Raw genomic sequence first — 23,898 nt, forward strand, 5'->3', positions numbered from 1 at the left:
GGCGCCCCCCCCCCCCCTTTCCTTTCCCCCTCTTTCTCCTTCCCTCTCCTCTCCTGGGAGTAGGACTCCTCATGGGGCGCGCCAAGGGTGGCCGGCCCCCTCCCCCTCCTCCACTCCTTTATATACGGGGAGGGAGGCACCCCCTAGAGACACAACAATTGATCCCTTGGATCTCTTAGCCGTGTGCGGTGCCCCCCTCCACCATAATCCACCTCGGTCATATCGTAGCGGTGCTTAGGCAAAGCCCTGTGTCGGTAGAACATCATCATCGTCACCACGCCGTCGTGCTGACGGAACTCTCCCTCAAAGCTCGACTGGATCAGAGTTCGAGGGACGTCATCGAGTTGAACGTGTGCTGAACTCGGAGGTGTCGTGCGTTCGGTACTTGATCGGTCGGATCGTGAAGACGTACAACTACATCAAACGCGTTGTGCTAACGCTTCCGCTTTCGGTCTACGAGAGTACGTGGACACACTCTCCCCTCGCTATGCATCACCATGATCTTGCGTGTGCGTAGGAATTTTTTTGAAATTACTACGTTCCCCAACAGAGTGGTACGGTAATCCTGTTCTGGAGGTCATGTTACTTGACCATGACGAACCTACGAACTATGAGGAAGCGATGATGAGCCCAGGTTCCGCGAAATGGCTTGAGGCCATGAAATATGAGATGGGATCCATGTATGAGAACAAAGTGTGGTCTTTGGTTGACTTGCCCAATGATCGGCAAGCCATAGAGAATAAAATGGATTCTCAAAAAGGAAGACGGACGCTGATAGTAGTGTTACTATCTACAAAGATTGAATTGTCGGAAAAATGTTTTTGACAAGTTCAAGGTGTTGACTACAATGAGATTTTCTCACTTGTATCGATGCTTAAAAGTCTGTCCGAATCATGTTAGCAATTGCCGCATTTTATGAAATTTGGCAAATGGATGTCAAACCTGCATTCCTTAATGGATTTCTTAAAGAAGAGTTGTATATGATGCAACCAGAAGGTTTTGTCGATCCTAAAGGTGCTAACAAAGTGTGCAAAGCTCCAGCGATCCATCTATGGACTGGTGCAAGCATCTCGGAGTTGGAATATACGCTTTGATGAGTTGATCAAAGCATATAGTTTTATACAGACTTGCGGTGAAGCCTGTATTTACAAAAGTGAGTGGGAGCAATACAGCCTTTCTGATAAGTATATGTGAATGCATATTGTTGATCGGAAATAATTTAGAATTTTCTGGAAAGCATAAAGGAGTATTTGAAAAGAGTTTTTCAAAATAAAGACCTCGGTGAAGCTGCTTGCATATTAAGCATCAAGATCTATAGAGATAGATCAAGACGCTTGATAAGTTTTTTCAATGAGTACATACCTTGACAAGATTTTGAAATATTTCAAAATGGAACAGTCAAAGAAGGAGTTCTTGCCTGTATTGCAAGGTGTGAAGTTGAGTAAAGACTCAAAACCCGACCACGGCAGAAGATAGAGAGAGAATGGAAGTCATTCCCTATGCCTCAGCCATAGGTTCTATAAAGTATGTCATGCTATGTAACAGACCTATTGTATACCCTGCCCTGTGTTTGGCAAGGGAGTACAATAGTGATCTAGGAGTAGATCACTGGACATTGGTCAAAATTATCCTTAGAGGACTAGGAAATATTTCTCGGTTATGGAGGTGATAAAGAGTTCGTCGTAAAGAGTTGCGTCGATGCAAGCTTTGACACAGATCTGGATGAATCTGAGTCTCGATCTGGACACATATTGAAAGTGGGAGCATTTAGCTAGAGTAGCTCCGTGCAGAGCATTGTAGACATAGAATATTTGCAAAATACATACGGCTCTGAATGTGGCAGACCCGTTGACTAAACTTCTCTCACAAGCAAAACATGATGACACCTTAGTACTCTATGGGTGTTAATCACATAGCAATGTGAACTAGATTATTGACTCTAGTAAACCCTTTAGGTATTGGTCACATGACGATGTGAACTATGGGTGTTAAATCACATGGTGATGTGAACTATTGGTGTTAAATCACATGGCAATGTGAACTAGATTATTGACTCTTGTGCAAGTGGGAGACTGAAGGAAATATGCCCTAGAGGCAATAATAAAGTTATTATTTATTTCCTTATTTCATGATAAATGTTTATTATTCATGCTAGAATTATATTAACCGGAAACTTAATACATGTGTGAATACATAAACAAACAGAGTGTCACTAGTATGCCTCTACTTTAACTAGCTCGTTAATCAAAGATGGTTAAGTTTCCTAGCCATAAACATGTGTTGTCATTTGATGAACGGGATCACATCATTAGAGAATGATGTGATTGACTTGACCCATTCCGTTAGCTTAGCACTTGATCGTTTAGTATGTTGCTATTGCTTTCTTCATGACTTATACATGTTCCTATGACTATGATATTATGCAACTCCCAAATACCGGAGGAACACTTTGTGTGCTACCAAACATCACAACGTAACTGGGTGATTATAAAGGTGCTCTACAGGTGTCTCCGATGGTGTTTGTTGAGTTGCCATAGATCGAGATTAGGATTTGTCACTCCGATTGTCGGAGAGGTATCTCTGGGCCCTGTCGGTAATGCACATCACTATAAGCCTTGCAAGCAATGTGACTAATGAGTTAGTTACGGGATGATGCATTACGGAACGAGGAAAGAGACTTGTTGGTAACGATATTGAACTAGGTATTGAGATACCGACGATCGAATCTCGGGCAAGTAACATACCGATGACAAAGGGAACAACGTATGCTGTTATGCGGTTTGACCGATAAAGATCTTCGTAGAATATGTGGGAGCCAATATGAGCATCCAGGTTCTGCTATTGGTTATTGACCGGAGATGAGTCTCGGTCATGTCTACATAGTTCTCGAACCCGTAGGGTCCACACGCTTAACGTTCGGTGACGATCGGTATTATGAGTTTATGTGTTTTGATGTACCGAAGGTAGTTCGGAGTCCCGGATGTGATCACGGACATGACGAGGAGTCTCGAAATGGTCGAGACATAAAGATTGATATATTGGACGACTATATTCGGACATCGGATGAGTTCCGGGGGTCATCGGATATATATCGGAGTGCGGGAAGGGTTATCGGAACCACCGGAGAAGTAATGGGCCTTATTGGGCCTAGGGGAGAGAGAGGGGTTAAGGGCTGGCCACGCCCCCCCCCCCCCCCCCATGGGCCTAGTCCGAATTGGACTAGGGGGAGGGGCGGCGCCCCCTCCTTCCTTCTCTTTCCCCCTCCTTCCTTCTTCTCCTAGTAGGACTAGCTAGGAAAGGGGGGAGTCCTACTCCTACTAGGAGGAGGATTCCTCCCCCCTTGGCGCGCCTATGAGGGCCGGCCGGCCTCCCCCTTGCTCCTTTATATACGGGGGCAGGGGCACCCTAGAACACACAAGATGATCATTGATCTTTTAGCCGTGTGCGGTTCCCCCCTCCACCATAATCCACCTCGGTCATATCGTCGTAGTGCTTAGGCGAAGCCCTGCGTCGGTAGCTTCATCATCACCGTCATCACGCCATCGTGCTGACGAAGCTCTTCCCCTACACTCTACTGGATCGTGAGTTCGTGGGACCTCACCGAGCCGAACGTGTGCAGATCGCGGAGGTGCCGTACCTTCGGTACTAGGATCGGTCGATCGTGCAGACGTACGACTACAGCAACCGCGTTGTCATAACGCTTCCGCTTATGGTCTACGAGGGTACGTGGACAATACTCTCCCCTCTCGTTGCTATGCATCACCATGATCATGCGTGTGCGTAGGAATTTTTTTGAAATTACTACGTTACCCAACATCTTGCTCCTGCGTGAGCTTTTGTTGCAGCCTATCTGATGAGGCATGTAATAGCTGGATTGATAAACTGTGTAGGGCTATGTAGTTGTTCTGGTGTCACTGGGTTTTCGCCCCATGGCGGACTGCTCGATGACGGGTGTTCGTCGTGGGTTTCCCAGTGATGCGTTGAACTCGCTTTCCCCTTTCTAGGTTTCCTGGATTCTAAGTGGAACTGGTTGTATTTCCGTTATGAGAGTAATGGAAAGGGATTATGCCCGGTTAAAAAAAATTGATCAAGGTGTTACTAGCCAATGATTTGGCCAACATTCGCAAGGAGAGTGAATAGAGCAGGCAAAGAAGCATTGGTATTGCCAAAAAAAATTGACCATGGTCTAAAAAAGGTCAGAGTTCACTCAAGTCCTTGGTCTTGACCAAAATATTGGCAAGGTAGTTTTTGGCCACATTTCAAACACACCTGAAGGCAGCTTTTGGCAGCAATCTAAAAACGCCCTCACGGCTACAGGCGCCAGATCAGATTCTTTTTAGGGGAAAAGCCAAGTTTATTCATCAAAAACCACGGAGCATGGGGGTTCGCCACACCAGACGTGGCGTCCCAGGTCTAGAGAAAACGAAAACTTAGCTAGACTATGTGCTTTAGATTGACAGCAGTACAGCACGACTCAGGTGAGCAGACCGGACAGCTCAACTGATGGGAGCTACATTACCCAAAAGGGTCTCTCCTGACGGATCCACACCAGCCTCTGGTAGCTACCGGCCTTCTAATCTCTGAACCCGAAGGCCTAAAAGAACTGAACCCAAAAGGCCAGCTTGAAACCAACGACGACGAGCACAGGGACTTGTATGGAACCTATCATTTGCAAACAAAAAGGATAGTACTATACTGAACTGAACCGTATGCATAGTAAAGTAAACCCATCTTTATTTTAAAAATGTTTATTTACACCCCAAAAAATTGTTGTAATCCTCTATCAACAAGTCCTGACAAAATTTTCGAGCCTTTGGGAGGGGAACATGAATACAAGTTAAATAGGAGTAAACCAAACCGAGTCGATCATCAATTGTATGGGAGCAAAATTTCGCCTGGAGAGATTTACAGTCGAATGGGATCCTTCCCGCTGGAGGCTTTTGTTCGATGGGACCGTTTCGAGCCTGATTTCCGTGAGCGCCTCCCTGCTGGCTTCTTGGAAGCTCTCCCAGGTTCCTTTGATGCGCTGTCTGGGAGCATCTTTCGAGGTTGCTGCGCATGCACCACCGGAGGGGGCGGTGGAGGCAGTGGAGGCGGCGGAGGCTGGCTCCGTAAGGCAGCCAGCCTTTGCTCCATGAGTTCTCTGTGGTATGCCTGCAAAGTAAAGGTGACATACACAAGAAATAAGGAGTCCATAACAGACGGCAATGATGTTCTGGAATAAAGGCATTGCAGGTAATCAGATTTTTTTCTTAACATGAGGAATCAAAGCCCTCCGATTTGCATTACTAGAAGACAAACTGTAAAATGTATTATTATCAGTCATGTTTTGGGTTCTACATTTCATTATCTTTTCAGATCAGTAATATACAGCATAACAGGGTGTACAGAAAAAGTAAACGTGCCACACTAAGCATTATTAACATAAAATTACCTGAACAACAAAATCGCGCCTTTCGCAATCCAGGAACATGTCTGCAGTCCAATTAACTCTTGACCTTATTTTATCCCTCACTGTGCTGAAGCTTATCTGATCTCTTGAGGTGAAGCGGTCAACTTCATTAAACCAAAGGCATGTGAAGAGATTGGTGATGGGTATGTGCTCTCTTATTATTACACAGCCCTCAGGGACATCTGTTCAAGGTAAATGTATCGTTATGTTATCACGAGAAATATTGCTATATCAGAATTCAGTGAGAAGAACCAATTACCGCTTGTGATAGGAAGCTTAGCTGATGAATAATGGGTTAAGCCCTCTCTCTTGTAGAACTCTATTTGGTTGTCGATTGAAGCATTATCATACTTCCCACCAGCCTTGTTCGCCTCAGCTTCCTCAAAGACGTCAAAGCGTCTATAATGCCTGGAAATAGCGAAGCTCACATTTTTCCTCCATAAGAATCTGCAACATAACAATGATACAGAATCAGAAAATAACATGTCAAAATCCTGGTGAGAGTAGACTCTTAGAAAAAATATTGGAGTAAGAAGAATATGGTGCAGCTTGGAACTTAATACAACATATAGAGCATAAGTGGCACTGAGTTATGTGCAGAGTAGTTACAACAAGTAGCAGACAGAGCTCAGTGAGAGAACATGATGTTTACCTCTCTAATAGCTGATAAGGATCCTTCACAAGTTTAAGTTTCCCATCGATCCAGAGTGAATACCGCGCATTAGGAAAGAGCCGATGAAGTAATAGTTTTGGAATCTGTTTTGAGGAAAATATCACAAGGGATTCAGTTAAAAAATCATCAGAAGGGAAATAAACAATTAGAAAAACAAATCGCGAATGCTTATTCACATTAAGCATGGCATCCTCCTCTCGTGATTGTGCATTTTCACATACTCATCCAATGCAGAAAAGAATGAGAACATGTTCGTCTCGGATGGATCAGTTATCTAGACAAGAATGCATGTAGGTTTTAGCACATTGTGTACAACTATCTTTACAAGTAACTTTTAGTTTACATTGCCCGCTATGCTGAATTTTAACTTGTGCGCAATCACTATGCCAGAAGTAACTGGCTCTCCAAAGATTCGATTAGGAAAATCAAATAACCAAATATACAGTACAGGTACCTTTCCATTCCGCCTTGCATCCGAATAAGGAAGGTTGTGGACAACAACCACCCGCCACAGCCCGATTTTTTTCATATTATCAACAGCAGTGGTGTTCTTTATTGCAGCTTCTGTTTCTTCATCCAGAAACATGAAGAAGCAAACAGTATCTTTTGAAAATTCACTGATGTTTTCTGGTTGTTGCATTATATCATAATTCCCTGAGAAAAGTTCACACAAAATGTGCAATTAGCACTGACATGGAAAGATGATGACATGTAAATATAACTGGCATAGAAAGAGGACGCAGTTACCGAAAATAGCAGAAGCAACAACTGTCCCCTGGCACTGCCGCATCTCAGACAGATCAGCTTCATCTACATCGAATCCAGTATTGAGACCAGGTATCTTCCCTCTCACAAATCTTATAATATAAAGAAAAGGTTAGTGATACAGCACACCGTCATCATATGAACATACAAGAGTCAAAGCATTTGAGTCATACAAGGACATACCCACAATGTACTGTCATCGAGTCTTTTATGTCAAAAGACATATCTCGTTGTTCCAGAGATGGATAACCACCAAACAAAGAACCACTGTTGGACTCTTTGAGTACCAAATTGTCTTCAGACAAATAATTTAAACTTTGAAGGATAGGTGATGCTGTTGGAGCAGCTGGCATCAATGCCAGGGCCTGGTCAACAGGCACATAACAAACAGGACATGCTACACAAGTTTAAAATAATATAATCAGATTCAGAACTTCTTTGTAACTCTGAATTGGACTGGTGAGGAACTTACGCCGTGGTCCAGTACGTTTCCTATCAATAGGTGGAGGAGAAAATGAGAAATTTTCACAAGGATGGTGCTCCAGGTGAATAGCTGGCGGGAAACTCCGTGAAAGACCCTGAACCTTTTCATGACCGATGTCCGGCTGTTTTACTGTTGGTAATGTTGTATTCAAATCATTTCCACTCAAAGAAGATGTCCATACAGGATTTACAAAGCTCCGGACATGATCAGATAATCCCAGCATGGTCTCGGTACCAGGTGCTGCAACTTCATCTACAGCCAACCAAAAGAAGATTTTGTGGTTCAGTACTCAAAGATACATAAGTAAAAACGTAGAGATAACACAACAGTTAAAGGCTATGCCTTACTTTGTTACAAACTAAAAAGTAGATTAGATCAGTTTAGCTATTACTCAAAACAAAATGTTTAGCAGACAACATTCCAGGCAAACAACATATGAAAAGAAATACCATGTTGACTTATCAGGGTTAGACAAACAGATATTCAGTAGAATCGCCAACAATATGCATATTGGTAAGAAGGCCTGCCAGCCCATAGAAAAATTAGCTCAAGCCAATGAAATCTTAATAATACACTGGAATGATTAGATCCAGAAGAACCTATTGTTATCAAAACCATGCTATTTGTACAAATTGACTACTAGATGAAACAAATCTTATTAAAATTCATAAGGCATACATTAGCCTGTCAAAGTCAAACAATATGCATATTGGTAAGAATAAAAATGTAAAGGAGCAGCTGACTAAATGATGGCGGAAATAAACAATTCTAAGGTATACTAAGCCAAAGGCCTGCCTACAAGGTACCAGAAAGGCACAGATTTTGACAGCACTGTCAACATTAGCACTTTTCAATTTCTAAAACATCAACTCGAGGAATAGCTATAGCATATTAACTGTATCACACAATAAAAATCCAGAACAAAGTCTGCAGCTCAGTTCCAAAGAACTGACTGAAGTGACTTGGAAACTGAAGTGATTGTCTAGCAAACCAAAGATCATCTAACAATCTCTAATGCAAACTTGTCTAGCTTAACTATAACAGAAATATTGACACTGCTTGCCTGATTTAAATTACTAAATAATAGCATGCTAATCCATTTGCATCACATCAGTCAGCTAGAGTCAAAGGTGATGCAAAATGGTCAAATATTCAAATATTCACACAATAAGCAATCCAAAGGAAAACATGGTTGCCAGCCAGCACAGGAATATTCAAGCATCCATCCATATACTATTTCTCTTCCATTACTCAAGGTCTTGCTGGCAATTCCACTTCACTAAACCCTCTACAATTTGAAAGTCAACTATGAGCTCAAATCTTCCTGTGTACATAAAGGCCCCCAACACTAATACTTAATGATAATATACTCATGAACATCCTATAACTTGCAAATAAGAAAAGTGAAGTATGCACAGGTAACAGGAACCCTGATGTTTTGTACTCCTAGTGATGGGAAACACCTACATGAATGAATCATACAATAACACTGTTTGCAAGTAGCATCGTATCATTCCGATGAACTCGCAGATCAAATGATTGAAAAGCAAGATAGCAGTAACTGGCAAGCATTTCATCAAGTCACGATAGCAGTCACAAGGTTTATATAGGAATGAAACATGAGGCAAAAGCAACACAACCACCACCTTTACTGACAAGTGATGAGAAGAGGAAGCAGACGACGAGAGCGACGGCGACGAGGAGGAGCAGGAGCATCCGGCGGCGGCGGCCCGCGAACATGCAGATCCGGGCGAAGAGGAGGCGCTCGCCTCCGCGGCCGCCGGCGCCGGGGCCGCCGCCGCCGAGGGACATCTTCGCGGGCTTGCGGACCGCCACCGGCGGCGACGGGGAGGGGGACTGGCCGTTGGGCTGCTGCAGGGACCCATAGCTCCCGGACGTCCTGAGCCCCAGCGACGCCCCGCCGCTCATGCCTCCGCCGCCTTCGGGGCCACGGCGCCAGCTCTCATCGCCCCGCTACGCTGGGCCGGCGCAGCGGCGCAGATCACGGTCCGGACGCCCCACCGACCGAACCACCACCGCCCACCAACCTCTCCTGCCCGGTCCGGTCCGATCCAATGCCGCGACGCGCCAACAGCACCCCAACCAACCGCAGCCGCGGCGCTGTCTGAATCCGCTGCCGGGGCAGTCCAAGCTCGTCGCGGGGGCCGAAATCGCGCTGAGATCTCCGGCTCGGAGCAGAGAAAAAGAGCTCCAGACGGCAGGAAATCCCGTGACGGGCTCGACAGAGGGGAAAAGCCCCGAGATCCGCCGGCGATTGGGGGGAGCGCGAGGAGGCGGGGACGGGGACAGAGTGGAGCGAATGCGGGAGGGAATCTGCCGGCGGATCGGGGGGGATTGGGGATACGGCGAGGGAGATCGGTGCGCGTGGCCGTAGTGGGAGAGATTTTTGAATTTATTTCGGGGAGGCGAGCTCCGGAAATGGAAGGAGGAGAGCGGTGACGTCAGGTTGGTGGGGTGCTTCCCATTAGCACGTATATGGCTTATTTTTTTCTTATAACAAAGACGTCAAACGCTCATGCATACGCATATACGTACACTCAATCATATGAACACACCCCTCATCCCTATAAGCACCTCGTAGTCGAGGGGAATGTCTTCTTCCAACAAACACACATTGGCGAATGACCTAAAATAAATTTAAGAAAATGCGACCACTAATATCAAGTTTAGAACTTGAATCTTAGTGTGCTAGTTCCATTACAGAGAATTTAACCATTTGTGCTATGCTCTATATCTGGCCATGGGCCGGGCCGGGCCTAAAAAAGCCCACGGCAAAAAACTGAGGCCCAGGCCCTCCCAGGCCCTACCATCGGGCCTACTTTTCAAGCCCAAGCCCGGCCCATCTGGTAAAAAGCCCTGAAAAGCCCTTAGTGCTTAGGGCCGTGGGCCGGGCATCTTCCTTAAAATGCCAATATGCCAAGCCCAAGCCCGTCCAGACCCTGCTGGTGGGCTCAAAACTCAGGCCCAAGCGCGGCCCACGGGCAAGCCCATCGGGCCTAGGCCCTGGATTTTAGGGCTGGGTCTGGGTGGGCCGACAGGGCCGGGCCTGAGATGGTTAGGACTACGCTCAGTTCACATATACCTACGTTCTAGTCTAGTTGTGCACCAGGAGTGCAAGAGGGTTAGGTGAGATTGCATACATCAATGTGGCGTGGCATAATTTGTACGTCTATGAGCACGTTTAATGTTTCGTTTGCAGTCTGAACTTGTCCTTAGCATATGTTTTGTTCATTATCATAGCTGAGAAGGGACTTTTGTATGAAATGAGCATAGTTGAGATTAAGAGGAGCACCCTACTAACACATCCCAAAGTGATTTCAAGTGCGTCAAGGAGAGAATATATGTGCTCATGCATCCTACCAAACACACCCCTTATGTGTGTTTGGTTCATTGCCATATTTGTGGCATGTCATATTTTAGTAGCTACATGGTCTATATGTCATAGGGCAAGTTTTTTTTGTCAAATCTTTCCACGCGTGTGATGGCCATTTTGTTCGTCATACCCTTTGTGTCAGCCATAGTTTGCCAAGGTTAGTTGTGGCAAAGTTAGTCATGAACCAAATATGCCTTACGACTTTAGCAAATTTTAAGCAATAATTGTGATTTGTTTGACATACTAGAAGAAGTACGCAAATGACATGACCAAATTTTTTATAAGGTGCAATTCAAATGTATTTATATACTATTTAAAATACCTCAATATTGCTATTACGAGCGACATGACCAAATTTTTGGGTAAGGTGCAATTCAACATATCTGTATACTCCCTTTGTTTTTATTCACTCCGCATATTAGCTTTGACCTAAGTCAAACTTTTTAAAGTTTGACCAAGTTTATAAATAACAATTTAAACTTTCACAATAACAAATATACATGATATGGAAATATATTCAATGATGATTATAATGGTATTGATTTGGTATTGTGGATGTTAATATATTTTGTATAAACTTTATCAGAGTTTACAAACTTTAACTTGAGACAAAGCTAATATGTGAAGTAAATAAAAAGGAGGGAATACTACGAGAATGGCGTTTTGGGTCTCAAGAGCGCGCGCTCCCGCGTGAATAGTAAACAAAAAAGATATAGTAAATGTTTTCAAAAAATCTGAAATTTTTTGTAGATGTTCGCGTTAGTGTCACAAGCATCCTTGAAAATTTACATGCAAAACGGAGCAGCGGTGTTTCGCCGGTGAAAAAACAAATTTAGGGTGGCATTTTGGGATAATATTTGGTTTTTTTTTGCACAGGACAAAATGTTTAATCTTTTTGCCTACAAATTTGTATGTAGCATTTGGATATGACAAAGAACACATAGAATTCTTTGTTGAAATATTTTTCGTATTTCAAAAAAAATCACGCGCAGGAGCGCGCGCTCCCGGAAGCACCAACGGAATTCCGGGAGTACTACTAAGTTAAAACAAATCTCAACATCTCTACAAAACGTAGCACTCGATACTAATCAAAATAAATATATATTTTAAAATTATTATTGCAGACCTCAACACCTGTATGATGTAGTGTCAAGGTTCTTTGCTAATGAATAAAGTAAGGTGTGTTAGAAAATTTGAGGTGCAACCAATCACACGAAAACAACAATCACACTAACACAACGCATAAGATTAATTAACGAGGTACAATGAACTCATCTACTACTTGGCGCATGTGTATGAGCACTACTCACATGTACTAAACGCGCGACAAAACTTGTTGGCGCCGTCAAACAACATCTCGACCACTCGCTACGGCTAGTTCGGTCACCCTTGCCATGGACGTCCGAGTTGTTTTCTCTTATGCTCTGTATTTAGCATATCAATTTCGTTTAATGTATTTTAGCTAGCTTGTTATGCCTATATAGGCCCGATTACACATGTCTAACTTAAACACCTAACAATCCACAAACTACAGGTCCAGTTATAACAAGGACAGAATTACAACATAACTTGCACACATGTTGGATACAGAATCAACCGAGGTGGATGGGCAGAAGAAATGAACGTGTCCACTTCAAGACTTTAACGCCTAATTCATGAGCGTTGAAATGTGGAAGCTCTTCACACGCTTTCCGATTACATGCTGATGGAGATCGGAAGCAAATCCATGGAATTTGAGGACCTGGCCAGTGGATGATTATTACGTATGGAGATCGGAAGCAAATCCGTGGAATTTGGTATTACGGATGATGTTTTGTGGCTCAAATCCTCATGGACAGGGCCGGCCCTGGGCCATGGCGACGAGTGCGACGGCCTAGGGCCCAGCCTCAGCAGGGGCCCATATGTCCCTAGTACACAAGAGAAGCAGGCCCGACCCATTAAGAAGGAAACAAGTCACGCACGAACAACAATCCGTAGATCCTTCTCCTTCGCTGGCTCCTTGTATCACGCCCTCCTTCGTCTCCGTTCCCCGTCTTAATTAATTGCCCGAACCTTTCAAAAAAAAATTAATTGCCCCAAGTTCCTAAGAGGCCAGGTCCCAATTCCCAAAGCTAATCAATGAATTTCTTTGATTCCTCGCATCCTCTAAACTGCCCCAAGGGCACCCGATGGACGGAGGCCAGCCGGCGACACATCCTGGTCCTGGGCCAAGAACGCGAGAACAGCAACCTACACCATGGCCGTCCATCGTCAAAGCCATGGTCAGTGTCCGAGGGCAGGCGATGCAGACGTGAAGTCCAGGAACTGTTCAAGCGAAGCTCCTCCAGGTAATTTTTAGATCTCAATTCTTTGATCTTTGTCTATTTATTTCTGTTATGATGAGTTGACTTAATAATCAAAATTCACCATAAGCCATTGCTGATGTTTAACCTACTTAATTCCTCTCTTTTTTTGTACAAATTGCAGTCATGTAAATTCTGCAGGTTGTGTCGTTGCATGAATTTTGATTATTGGATGGATGGAGCATAGAATTTCTTCTAATTACTCCAAAACCAAGATTCAGGAATTCAGGTGCTCTCTACTTTATTTTGTTTGTAATAATGTTCCAAAAAGCAATTATCATCTGGTTGTGAGAAAAGGAAACACTAACTTGTAAATCAATTAATCAAATCTGAAAACGGTGCTACGTTCTAGACTCTCAACAAATTTGAGTCTATTATAAGGGCCCATTATATGAAACTCGCACAAGGGCCTCTAAGATGCTAGGGCCGGCCCTGCTCATGGATGCTTGATTTAGTTTTGCTATTACAGATGTGGTCTGAATCCTGAACAATGCACTTTTGTTTGTTTGTTTGCGGTATCAACAAACATGCAGTGTATCTTGTCAGAATAAACAAGCAGGCAACCCTTATAACAACTTCAAAGTTAGTATGGCAAGAAATTAACTGTCCGATATATAGATGAAACTGCCAACTTATCTATATCAAATCAACCAAACTCTAAAAGCACATCCGGGAGCTATGGATTGGTATCCCTAGTCATCAACAACACCCATTCACCAAATAGCATGCCCAGGTAAATATTTCTCAGGCACGGCGCCAAGGTCTCAAACAAAACAAGCCCTCAGGCTTCAGATAACAGAATATTTATATCGACGGAAGCATGGCAAAGAGACAACTCTGGCCGAACCGTGACAATGAAAGGCCACTCGGGATCCAACCACTCTACCCTGTGAAGATAGCAAGCCGGGGAAACTGGAGTAAACAAATTCCTATAGTGGAGCCTAGGGTCCTCAGATGTACGTGTGATCAGTAGCGGATGATGTCGCTCAAGATGCTAAAGAAATGGTTGAGGTCTATCTTTTCCTCTCCGGCATAGATGGCTTCCGCGCTTCCCCCTTGTGGCCCCTGCGCAGCCATCTCGACAAGCGTGTACAGCTTCTTGATCGGCATCTGCAATCGTTGGAGGGTTGTAAGAATTTGGGCAAATATAAGCAACCATTTAAGTGGAGGGAATACAAGAATGTTAGAAAGAAGATTACATCGTCCAGCGCTTCTGCTGCTGTCTCAACATCCCCTTCGTCGAACACATTCAAATGTCGCAACACCTGCAGGGCGATCATATAAGGTTGATACAGAGAAAAATTCCAAATTGCAAGGCCATAGAATATGTATTACATAGGACATGACAGCAATCATCTACTGTTCAAGAATATGCAATGTGAAACGGTTACAGTGTCTTGCATTTTAACCATAGACCATACATATGTCTTTAGTAATCATCTTACCTTTGCAGCATCCTCCTTTGTCAGTTTGGGAACCTCATAGGTTACCGAGAACACACCCGACATACCAATGGAGTCTAGAAATGTTGTCTCACTTGTTGTTCCAATAACAAGCAAGTTCTTTCCCTGCAAAAGATAGGCAAGATATGCGAGTCAAAGACAAAGTCAAGTCAAAGCTGTTTTTGCAGCCAAGAAAAGATTGGGCCCCAGGATACTACTGAAGAAAAAAGTGTGATTGTGCAAACCTTAGGAGGAACCCTCTTGAGGAGGACCATAAGAGTTTGCGATATCAGATTTGAAAAACGTGGTCCGATGGCAACAAACTCCAGTAACCTAAATGGTCATAAAGGAGCACCAAAGAATACTTCGATAAAAATGAAAGGACAAATGACAGCAGACTTTTGTGGCATTGAGGTTCTAATACCTTTCAATGTCGTCAAGAATTATGATACTGAACTGAGATTTGTAAGCATCCTCAAAAACCTGTAACCATCACAACAAAAGACACCTTATGTGTAAGCATACAGGAAGCAAACGGCATAAGTAGAAAAGGCGTACACAGGAGCAATAAACAGGACACACGATTCAAATAGATTCTTCCGTGTATCAACTAACTACCAAATTCATTATATTAAGAACACCCCTGACCTTGCAAATCTGTGCACACTTGCTGCTTTCACTGAAACCAATCATTGTCTCCGCAGATATCTATGGTGAAAACCACAATTAGAGATATGTGGCCCTATAGTTTGCAACTGAGGATGGAGGGAACCAGAAGTAAAGGAACTTACAATTTTGACATAAGCAAAATCACTGTCAATACCAACAGTAGCGGCCAAAGCTGATTTACCACTGAAAAGCAATTAATGTGAAATAAGCTTCCAGCAATATATTCAGACAACGATGATGTGTTTTAGAGACTATACCTTCCAGCAGAACCTTGCAATAGACAGGTCACAAGTGGGCTACCTCTGCTAACTTTAACTTGTTCCACCAGAAGCATAGCTCTCTGAAAAATGTGCTGGTGTGCCTTGCCACAGTCAACAATACCATGCAACCTGTACAAAAAATCACATAAAGGTAACATTAAAATTGTAGTAACTGAGACAACTGAGGATAAAATAAGAGATACATGAGGGTAAGGATTTTAAAATCATATATGTGTTAAGCTCATCATTAAAAGATATTCTTATATGCCTGACAAGCTATAAGCATGTGGTTTGCTACAGTCAAATATCAAGTCTTATATTGCCTGAAGGAAATTTTATTTTTCCTTCTAAACTTGCTAATGAATGTATTATATAAAGCTCAACCCCTGAATTGCTGCATTAAGGAAGAAGAGTGACAGCGCCCACGGGCCATAGCCAATGTTGAGCATATTACAAGGAAAAATTCCAAAGCACAAATAATAAGATGTACTCCAGGAATACCCCAAGAAGAAACTAATGATCGCCCTTTGAAATTTGTGCTGATGGAAATCATTCTGTTAAAAAATTGTTCAAGAAATCAGAACACGCACCTGCATCTTTCGAGGTCATCAGTTGAAGCACCAAATGCGGGAGTAATTTCATGAAGTCCATTCACAAAATCATCCATAGTAACCTTAATGCTTTCCTCGTCCAGAGGTTTAGTGAGATCATCCATGCTTATCTGCCGGTTCAAAGCAAATGAAACTGCACTTTTAACAACACCTTCCAACTCTGCTCCACTGTAGTTCTTTGTCCGTGCAGCTTCATTGAGAAGATAATGTGTCATTTGGATGTGATTTTCACAATTACAAATCATACATAGTAAAAAAGATATACTGACAAATTTCCCACATCCCACAAACCCCTAGTTAGTCATACTAAAATGTCCGACTGCAAAAAAATGGCAGTAAACATTGAAGGAAGCATCGCTATTTGCTAACAGCACTCACTTTTTTAAGAAGAAGAAAAAAATCTTTGAAGTACGGATAATAGCACTAGCATGAAATGGCCAGCTAAAAACAGAAATAAAAAATATTTGCTATAATAACACAAATGCCGCAGACAATATCGCTTTGCAAAGAACATACCTAGCTCTTGAAGATTAACATCTGGAGAAAGGAAAGAGCTCTCCCTCATCTTGCTTGTATGAATTTGAAGAATTTGCAAACGACCATTCTCGTCAGGCAAGTTTATCTCGATATGAACTTCCAGTCGTCCTGGTCTGCAACAGATGTATCAAAGGGCAATGAATATATGTGAAGAGTAGAACAGAAATGAACTAGAAAAAGAGAATATGGTGTAGTCATCTATCAGCACAGCCTCTAGAGTGACTAGCAACCTTCTCTTTGTGAATCGCCCAGCAACATACATCACTAGGAGTGATGAAGGGTACTAGATGCATGGCAACCAATATAATTCCAATAATCAAAGGCCTCATATATTATTCAGAATTCAGCATGAATGCATTTATGATGAAAGACTTGCTACATTAGTTTGTCTCATCAGGAAACTTATTTGTTTCAGTACCACAGAGTTGGAGCTACCAATGACATGTTTGCTAGATCAGTTTGTCATCAGGCAACATGGGTCAGAGCATATACCTCAATAAAGCTTCGTCAAGTAAATCCTTACGGTTGGTCATTCCAATAAGCAACACGTTATTCAACGCCTCAACACCATCTATCTGTAAAGTTGAGAGTTCGGACATAACTCAGTAATAGATATAAGCAAAGAACATAAAGTCTAAACTTCAAATTCTAGTAAAACATACCTTTGTAAGCAGCTGGTTTACAATGCTATCATGTACGCCTGTACCATCTCTGCTAGACCCTCTAGACTGCACAACCAGAGTTTCATCAATGCATGCAGGTTGGCAATTTTGAATAAATCTAAACCAACATTGTACATGATGTATTATACAGTATGATGTCACATGCACAAAATAAAGTTGCAAGTTAAAGAGTTTTAGAATAGATATTTAATGTGGAATCTTAGGCATAACTGAAGAAAAATAAAAAGGATATGAGCATATGATAGGTTTCATGTAAATCTCTGTGACACAGAAGTTATGAGATACTCCTTTGGCAGGGGCTAATACACAATTACACACTGTCACAGCACACACTACAGAACTATTCATGTTGACAGCACGCTCTTAAACTCCATTGAAACCCAAGTTGATAAGAATAAACCTGTACTATCTAGTAGTAACTAGTGATAATCGCAAGCTAATTATTTTGTTCTGTCATATTGACAAAGCCTAAGCAAGAGAAAATATATAATATGGTGAGAGTTATAGTCAACAGAACCCACCTTGCAGATAGCATCAATTTCATCAAAAATGATAACATGGAGGTCACTATGATCACCTGTGAGAAGGAGGTACAAAAATCAAGTGTTGATAAGGATTCACCTCACACAGAAATATGAGAAGAATTCAGCTCATGAGATATCGTACCTTGCGCCTTCTGGTCATTTTCAGCATCAAGAAACAAATCTCTCACATTCTTCTCTGTTTCTCCAACAAATTTGCTCAACACTTCAGGTCCATTCACAATCTGAGGTCAGGAAAAGGTATTTAACCTCAGGTAAACATAATGGACAGGCATCTGGCATTGCAGTGTTAGCAGACTACATGTCACTGACGACTGGTGCCTGTGCTACAATAAATTAAGTATGATACACGGAAGTTTCTCAGTATAAAATGGACTATGATACACAATTCCTTTATTGAACTGAACTTAAAACAAGAGAATTGAAAACTGGAATTTTTAATTCAAAGAAATATATTTATCACTGCTGATAACAACAAAACTTCGTCAAGCCTGCATTTTAAATGTGATATTCATAAATTCGTACAGGATAAAGGGTCCTAAAAAGTAACAATGTATCTAAGAATGAAATAGATGATAGGCACTACACAAATGTTTAGAAAAGTAACAAAGCTATACTCCACGCCCAATACGAATATCCATACCTTCGGGTCCTTTCCATTCAACAGTTTTCCAATCTGACGGGCCATGAGGGTCTTGCCAGTACCAGGAGGCCCGTATAGCAACATACCCTTTACGTGTTTAATGCCCAATCTAAAGTATTCAGTTGTGAGTAAAACATCATATGTTACGGATGGTACAAAATTAAAGAAGCAGGAATGATACTTACTTGCTGACAACATGAGGAGGAAACACCCTTGAAGCAAATGCCCTACGGAAAATGTCTGTGAATTCAGAACTTAACCCACCTATCCCCAATTTTTCCAAGTTAAACTCTTTATCTTTGAAAAGCTTGCTGCTAGCTGCTTCCTTTTGGTTGATAACCTACAGCAGATTAGCGGGTCTTATTGTGTGGCTTTCAGAATCCATACAAAATGCTCTTGTCACATGAACTATTAATAGAACTGCTGATAACAACATAGAAGTTATTCAAAGGAACCTTGATTCCTGAATTAGGAGCCGCCTCAAATATGATGTATGTGTCACTTGACAGGAATCCTCTGTCCAACGGCGTGGAACCTTCTTGACCCTCTAGCAAAGCTTGATTGACACTGAATATGTAGTTTGTTCCATAAAATTCAAATGGCACTCGTTGCCCACTTGTCATGACCTGTAAACAACCCCACATGTCACTGTTATGTGCACACAAGTGGAAGCAGTATTCCTATCAAACTGCAGGCATTCACAATCTAATCATGCATATGAGATTTTTCGTGGACAACATAACATACATATGTTTATAACGATGAAAGAAATAAAGAGAAGCTCTACTCACAGACATAATGCTAACTGATTATCCCATACCTGATCCAGAAATCTCTTCCGGAGTTGTTGGGCAAGCAAGACGGCATCCAGCTGCAGAGCCAGGCTAATGCATGTCAAACCACAGTAAATGAAGCATAACTAAAACTGTAGTCACAGACAGACGAATGAACTTACATCCTCAGCTCGGTTGGACCTTGCCTTAGTATACTCTAGCTCCAATGTGAGCAATGCCAGCTTGAAATCATCAGGAGGAGCAAAACTGGGCAGAAATATTATTCACCACAACAGTAAGGCAACACAGAATCACATCCAACTAAAAGTATGATTCAGTTGACAGTTGATCATCCTACCTGCTCACGGTAATAGAATCCCCAGCCGAAACCTTCACCTGTCGACGCTGAATGGCATTCAAGGCGATGCTTCCAGTAGCAACGGCATCGTGGGCAGTGGATACTCATTAAGGATCAAACATGAATGAAAGAATATATTATTCTAAAATAAAATCGGCACAGAATATCATCAAAGCTCCATAGATTCCACAAGAAAGCCTCTTAAAGTTGAGACAACACAATGTGATTTTAACCAAGGTATAAACACTTCAGAACAATAACATCCGGCATGGTGATTCCAGTTGACAAAACCAAAATTAAACCCCTACACTGGGATGATGTTTAGTAATGATGCATGTTTAGGCTTAGTGGAATTACATAATTGCGTGCCTGTAATAAAAAACGAATGCCTATTGACAATCTGATTCATCATTCATCAAGGCTTCCACATCCCAAATAAATGGCCTCTACAGAGCACGCTGGACTCAGGACGTGATGCTGTGGGCATTTATCCAATTTATTTGTCTAGGCAGATGGCGCGTGGATTAGAGAAGCAAAATTTTGCAATGCACCCACAATAATCGTATGGTATTGGTACGAACTAGCAGCCAGAGCAAGTAAAACGGGCAATCGTGCCATCCCACATACTAGCTAGCGTCGCCAGCAGCCCGTCCCCGCGAGATCACCACCCAAAACGAAGCTAAAGCGCTCCAGCGAGCAAGACAGATGCGCGCGGTGCTCTAGGCCCTCCGGGGTTTCAAACTGGACCGGCCAGCGGATCAGATCAGCGCGCCGGGCCACCTCAAAATTCAGAGAGATCTCACGCGCAGCACAGGCGAGATCGCGGGAGGAAGAACAAAAGGATATCGCAGGGCGAAGACGAGGACGTCGCCGACGAGGGCGAGGGCGGTGGGGAAGCGGCGGATGTCGGCGGGGGAGACGTAGGCGCAGTTGGTGAGCGCCAGCTCCTGGCTGGGCGTGCTCACCACCGCCATGGACACGCCGGCGCCGGCGCCGCCGGCCGCGCCGCGGCCCTGGTAGCCCCTCCCCGCCATGGCGGGAGAGAGATCTCGCGGGTGCGGGGGAGAGGGGTCGCGCGGGGGGAGGGGAGGAGGAGGAGGAGGACTTCGTGGGGGAGTATGGTGCGAGCCGTGCGCGATGCGACGCTCTGCGGAGGCGGAAACGGGGCGAGGACTGGAGGGAGGTGGTCATTTCCCAGGCTGTCTGGCGTCCCTTTTTTCTGCCTTCCTTCGGCGTGAAGGTGTTCGCAGCGTGTTTGCTTTGAACTGGAAGTGGAATTTGAAATCGAGGAGAGATTGGACATGTGAGTTGAGAGTCCAGCTCTCACCTTTATTATAGTAGAGGCGAAAATGTATAAATAGGAAGGGGGTTATTTTCACAATTACTTTAGAGCATCTTCAACAGAAAAGAAATTACATCTCCACCTTCCGAAGATGTAAACTAAAACACTTTGTGGTGCAAATATACATCTCCGCTCACTGAAGATGTAAAAACGTCAGCCGTGCGCCAACCGCCAACCGTCGTTCCATTCCTTCCCCCAGCCCCTTTTCTTCATCACGTCGCACCGCCATCGCCCGCCCGCAAGCCCGTCGCACCCCCGCCGCGGGTTTCGACCGCCGGCCGCCACCGCACGCCACGAATCGAGCGTTGTTCCGTCGTCGCTCGATTCCACCGCTGTCGCCGCCCCGTCTACATCACCGGCCGCATCCCCGCACCGCCGCCGCTCGATTGCTCCACCGCCGCCGATGCCCCATCCACATCACCGGCCGCATCCCCACACCGCCGCCGCTCGATTGCTCCACCGCCGCTGCCCGCAGCCCCTCCCGCACCCTGCACCGCCGCCCCACCATGCTCTGGCCGCCGCGTCGAGCTCGCTCCCATCGAGTTTCGGCCACCGCAACTCCTCTCGTTTGTCCCAAAGGACGCACCTTGCTCCCGGCCAAACGCCGCTCAAACCGTCGCCTGTAGAGCAAACCCGAGGCACTTCGCCGTGCTTGATGGTCGCCAGCCGCACAACTAGTTAACATCTCCATTTTGCATCTGTTGGACTTGCACTTTTACATCATCATTTTACATCTTTTGTTGGAGTTGCCTCTTTTCTGGAGATATAAAGAACACTTTTTGAAGATGCAAATTTTTACATCTCCTGTTTTACATCTTTTATTGGAGATGCTTTTAGTGATTTAAACGCTCTTATATTTCTTCACGGAGGGAGTATATCTTATCTTTAGGACACTGAATGGCTTACGAGCTCACTCCATGTTAGCTCTCGCCCATCTCTCGATATGATCCCTCTTGGTTTCCTTTTTTCCCAAACTGCTCTAACACATGCAGCCTGGCGTTTTGGCCCTTTTTTTTGAAAGTAAAACATCCTCTTTATTTATTAGTAATAATGGTTACATCGTCTATAAGAAAAATTACAATATCGTTCAAAGGTTCCTCAAACCAATCCCTTGTCTCAGAAAATTTAGCTACTCTGGCAATTTCATGAGCTACTTTATTTGCCTTCCTATTACAATGTTCAAATCTAACTAACGGAAAATCACAAGCCATAAAGTAACAATCATCAAACACAGTTGCCGCCGCTCCCGCTATATGTCCTCCATTCTTCATCGTGTCAATTACTTCCATATTGTCGGAGTTAACAGCAAGTCGGTTGCTTCCCGCCTTTTGTGCAAGTAATAAGCCAAAACGTAGTGCCATAGCTTCCGCTGTTAAGACATCTGCACACCAATCCATCTTCCAATTCCCTCCAACAATAAATCTTCCTTTATCATCTCTAAGTACAGCTCCCGCTGTGCCTCTAAGCATGTCTTGATCGAAAGAAGCATCGACATTTAATTTGACAAAACCTAGAGGGGGTCTCGTCCATCCCTCTATTCTATTTGTTGCCTTGGAGGATTGGGCAATAACATAGTTTGTTGTTATAGCACGGACTCCCGTCGAAATTTGGTATGCATCTTGGGTCTTCCCATGATGGACTAACGAACGTCTTTCCCACCATAAATACCAGGTTGTTATAGCGATCAGTTCGTGAACATTCTGTATGCCCACTGTAGATAGCTCGTGTTCTGGCATAAGAAGTAGAAATTCGAGTATTGCCTCTCCCGCACGATCGACAACGCAAGCTTTTTTAATGGCTTCGTGCAATCCCAGTTTCTCCCACACCTCTTTTGCCTTTTGACACAAAAATAATAAGTGTTTAGTATCTTCATGCCCGTTCGAACATGATGGGCAGGTGGGCGAAACTTTCATATGTCTATTAGCAAGTGTAACACGACATGGGAGGGTTCCATGTAAGGTACGCCAAATAAAGATCTTCATTTTTGCTGGACAAGATAATTTCCAAATCTTGCTCCAAATAGTATTGACACTTGTTCCTCCCATGCCATCCGATTGTTGCAATTTCCTCCCATGTTGTGTTTTCCATTCCTCCAGATAAGCAGAACGAACCGTAAACAGCCCATTCTTTGTAAAGCTCCAAGCTATGAAATCCGACATGTTATACGTGGGAGGGGGGTCGTAAGCACCCTCTGGACATCAATTGGCCACAACGTTTGTCTTACCAAATCTTCATCCCAGCAATTATTGATTGGATCTATAAGATCAGCAACTTTTGTTAGAAGCTGCCCTTTTCTAGGAGTGATAATTTTCCTATTGGCCCCATTCGGGATCCATGCATCTCTCCAAATATCAATATTTTATCCATTACCAACTCTCCAAATATAACCTTTTTTGAGAGAATCCACTCCGGCCATAATACTTTGCCAAGTGAAAGAAGATTCTTTTTTCAGACTCGCATTCATTAAATCTCCATCCGGAAAATATTTAGCTCTCAAAATGGTGGCACATAGGGAATCAGGATTATCAAGCAGGCGCTACGCTTGTTTGGCTAACAAGGCCAGATTGAAACAATGTATGTCTCGAAAACCCATTCCTCCTTGGTCTTTTGGTACACACATCTTCCACCATGCCATCCAATGCATTCTCTTCTGATTGTCTTCATCACCCCATCAAAAGTGCGACATCGCGTCAATGATTCCTTTACATATTTTTTTAGGAATTTTAAAGACGGACATTGTATAAGTTGGGATAGCTTGTACAACCGATTTGAGAAGGATTTCCTTTCCTCCTGCTGATAGCAGCTTTTCCTTCCAACCACTGATTTTCATGACAATTCGATCTATTAAGAATTGGAAACAATCACTTTTGTCCATACCCACATTTGAAGGCAGACCCAAATATTTGTCATTGAGAGCTTCAGTCATAA

General features: G+C 43.5%; 2 protein-coding genes across 2 annotated transcripts; both read right to left on the bottom strand.

Moving 5' to 3' along the window:
• Positions 1 to 4,710: 4,710 nt before the first annotated feature.
• LOC123182657 (probable hexosyltransferase MUCI70) lies at positions 4,711 to 9,819 on the bottom strand. The gene is made up of 9 exons (XM_044595304.1): positions 9,021 to 9,819; positions 7,363 to 7,626; positions 7,074 to 7,287; positions 6,873 to 6,982; positions 6,580 to 6,779; positions 6,105 to 6,208; positions 5,712 to 5,899; positions 5,435 to 5,634; positions 4,711 to 5,154 (listed from the first exon to the last, which is right to left on the bottom strand). The coding sequence occupies exons 1-9, from the start codon at positions 9,301 to 9,303 to the stop codon at positions 4,906 to 4,908; spliced, it is 1,812 nt and encodes a 603-aa protein (XP_044451239.1). The 5' UTR covers positions 9,304 to 9,819; the 3' UTR covers positions 4,711 to 4,905.
• Positions 9,820 to 13,725: 3,906 nt separating this feature from the next.
• Positions 13,726 to 20,786, bottom strand: LOC123182658 (vesicle-fusing ATPase). Its single transcript, XM_044595305.1, has 21 exons — positions 20,475 to 20,786; positions 19,629 to 19,724; positions 19,453 to 19,537; positions 19,318 to 19,368; positions 18,953 to 19,123; positions 18,683 to 18,837; positions 18,498 to 18,606; positions 17,979 to 18,078; positions 17,834 to 17,889; positions 17,292 to 17,357; positions 17,122 to 17,204; positions 16,609 to 16,742; positions 16,072 to 16,282; positions 15,479 to 15,610; positions 15,344 to 15,404; positions 15,201 to 15,260; positions 14,977 to 15,035; positions 14,798 to 14,885; positions 14,556 to 14,678; positions 14,310 to 14,375; positions 13,726 to 14,220 (listed from the first exon to the last, which is right to left on the bottom strand). The coding sequence occupies exons 1-21, from the start codon at positions 20,660 to 20,662 to the stop codon at positions 14,077 to 14,079; spliced, it is 2,238 nt and encodes a 745-aa protein (XP_044451240.1). The 5' UTR covers positions 20,663 to 20,786; the 3' UTR covers positions 13,726 to 14,076.
• Positions 20,787 to 23,898: the final 3,112 nt, after the last annotated feature.

The sequence above is a fragment of the Triticum aestivum genome, chromosome 1D (genome assembly GCF_018294505.1).
Source record: "Triticum aestivum cultivar Chinese Spring chromosome 1D, IWGSC CS RefSeq v2.1, whole genome shotgun sequence".
NCBI classification, from domain to species: Eukaryota; Viridiplantae; Streptophyta; class Magnoliopsida; order Poales; family Poaceae; genus Triticum; species Triticum aestivum.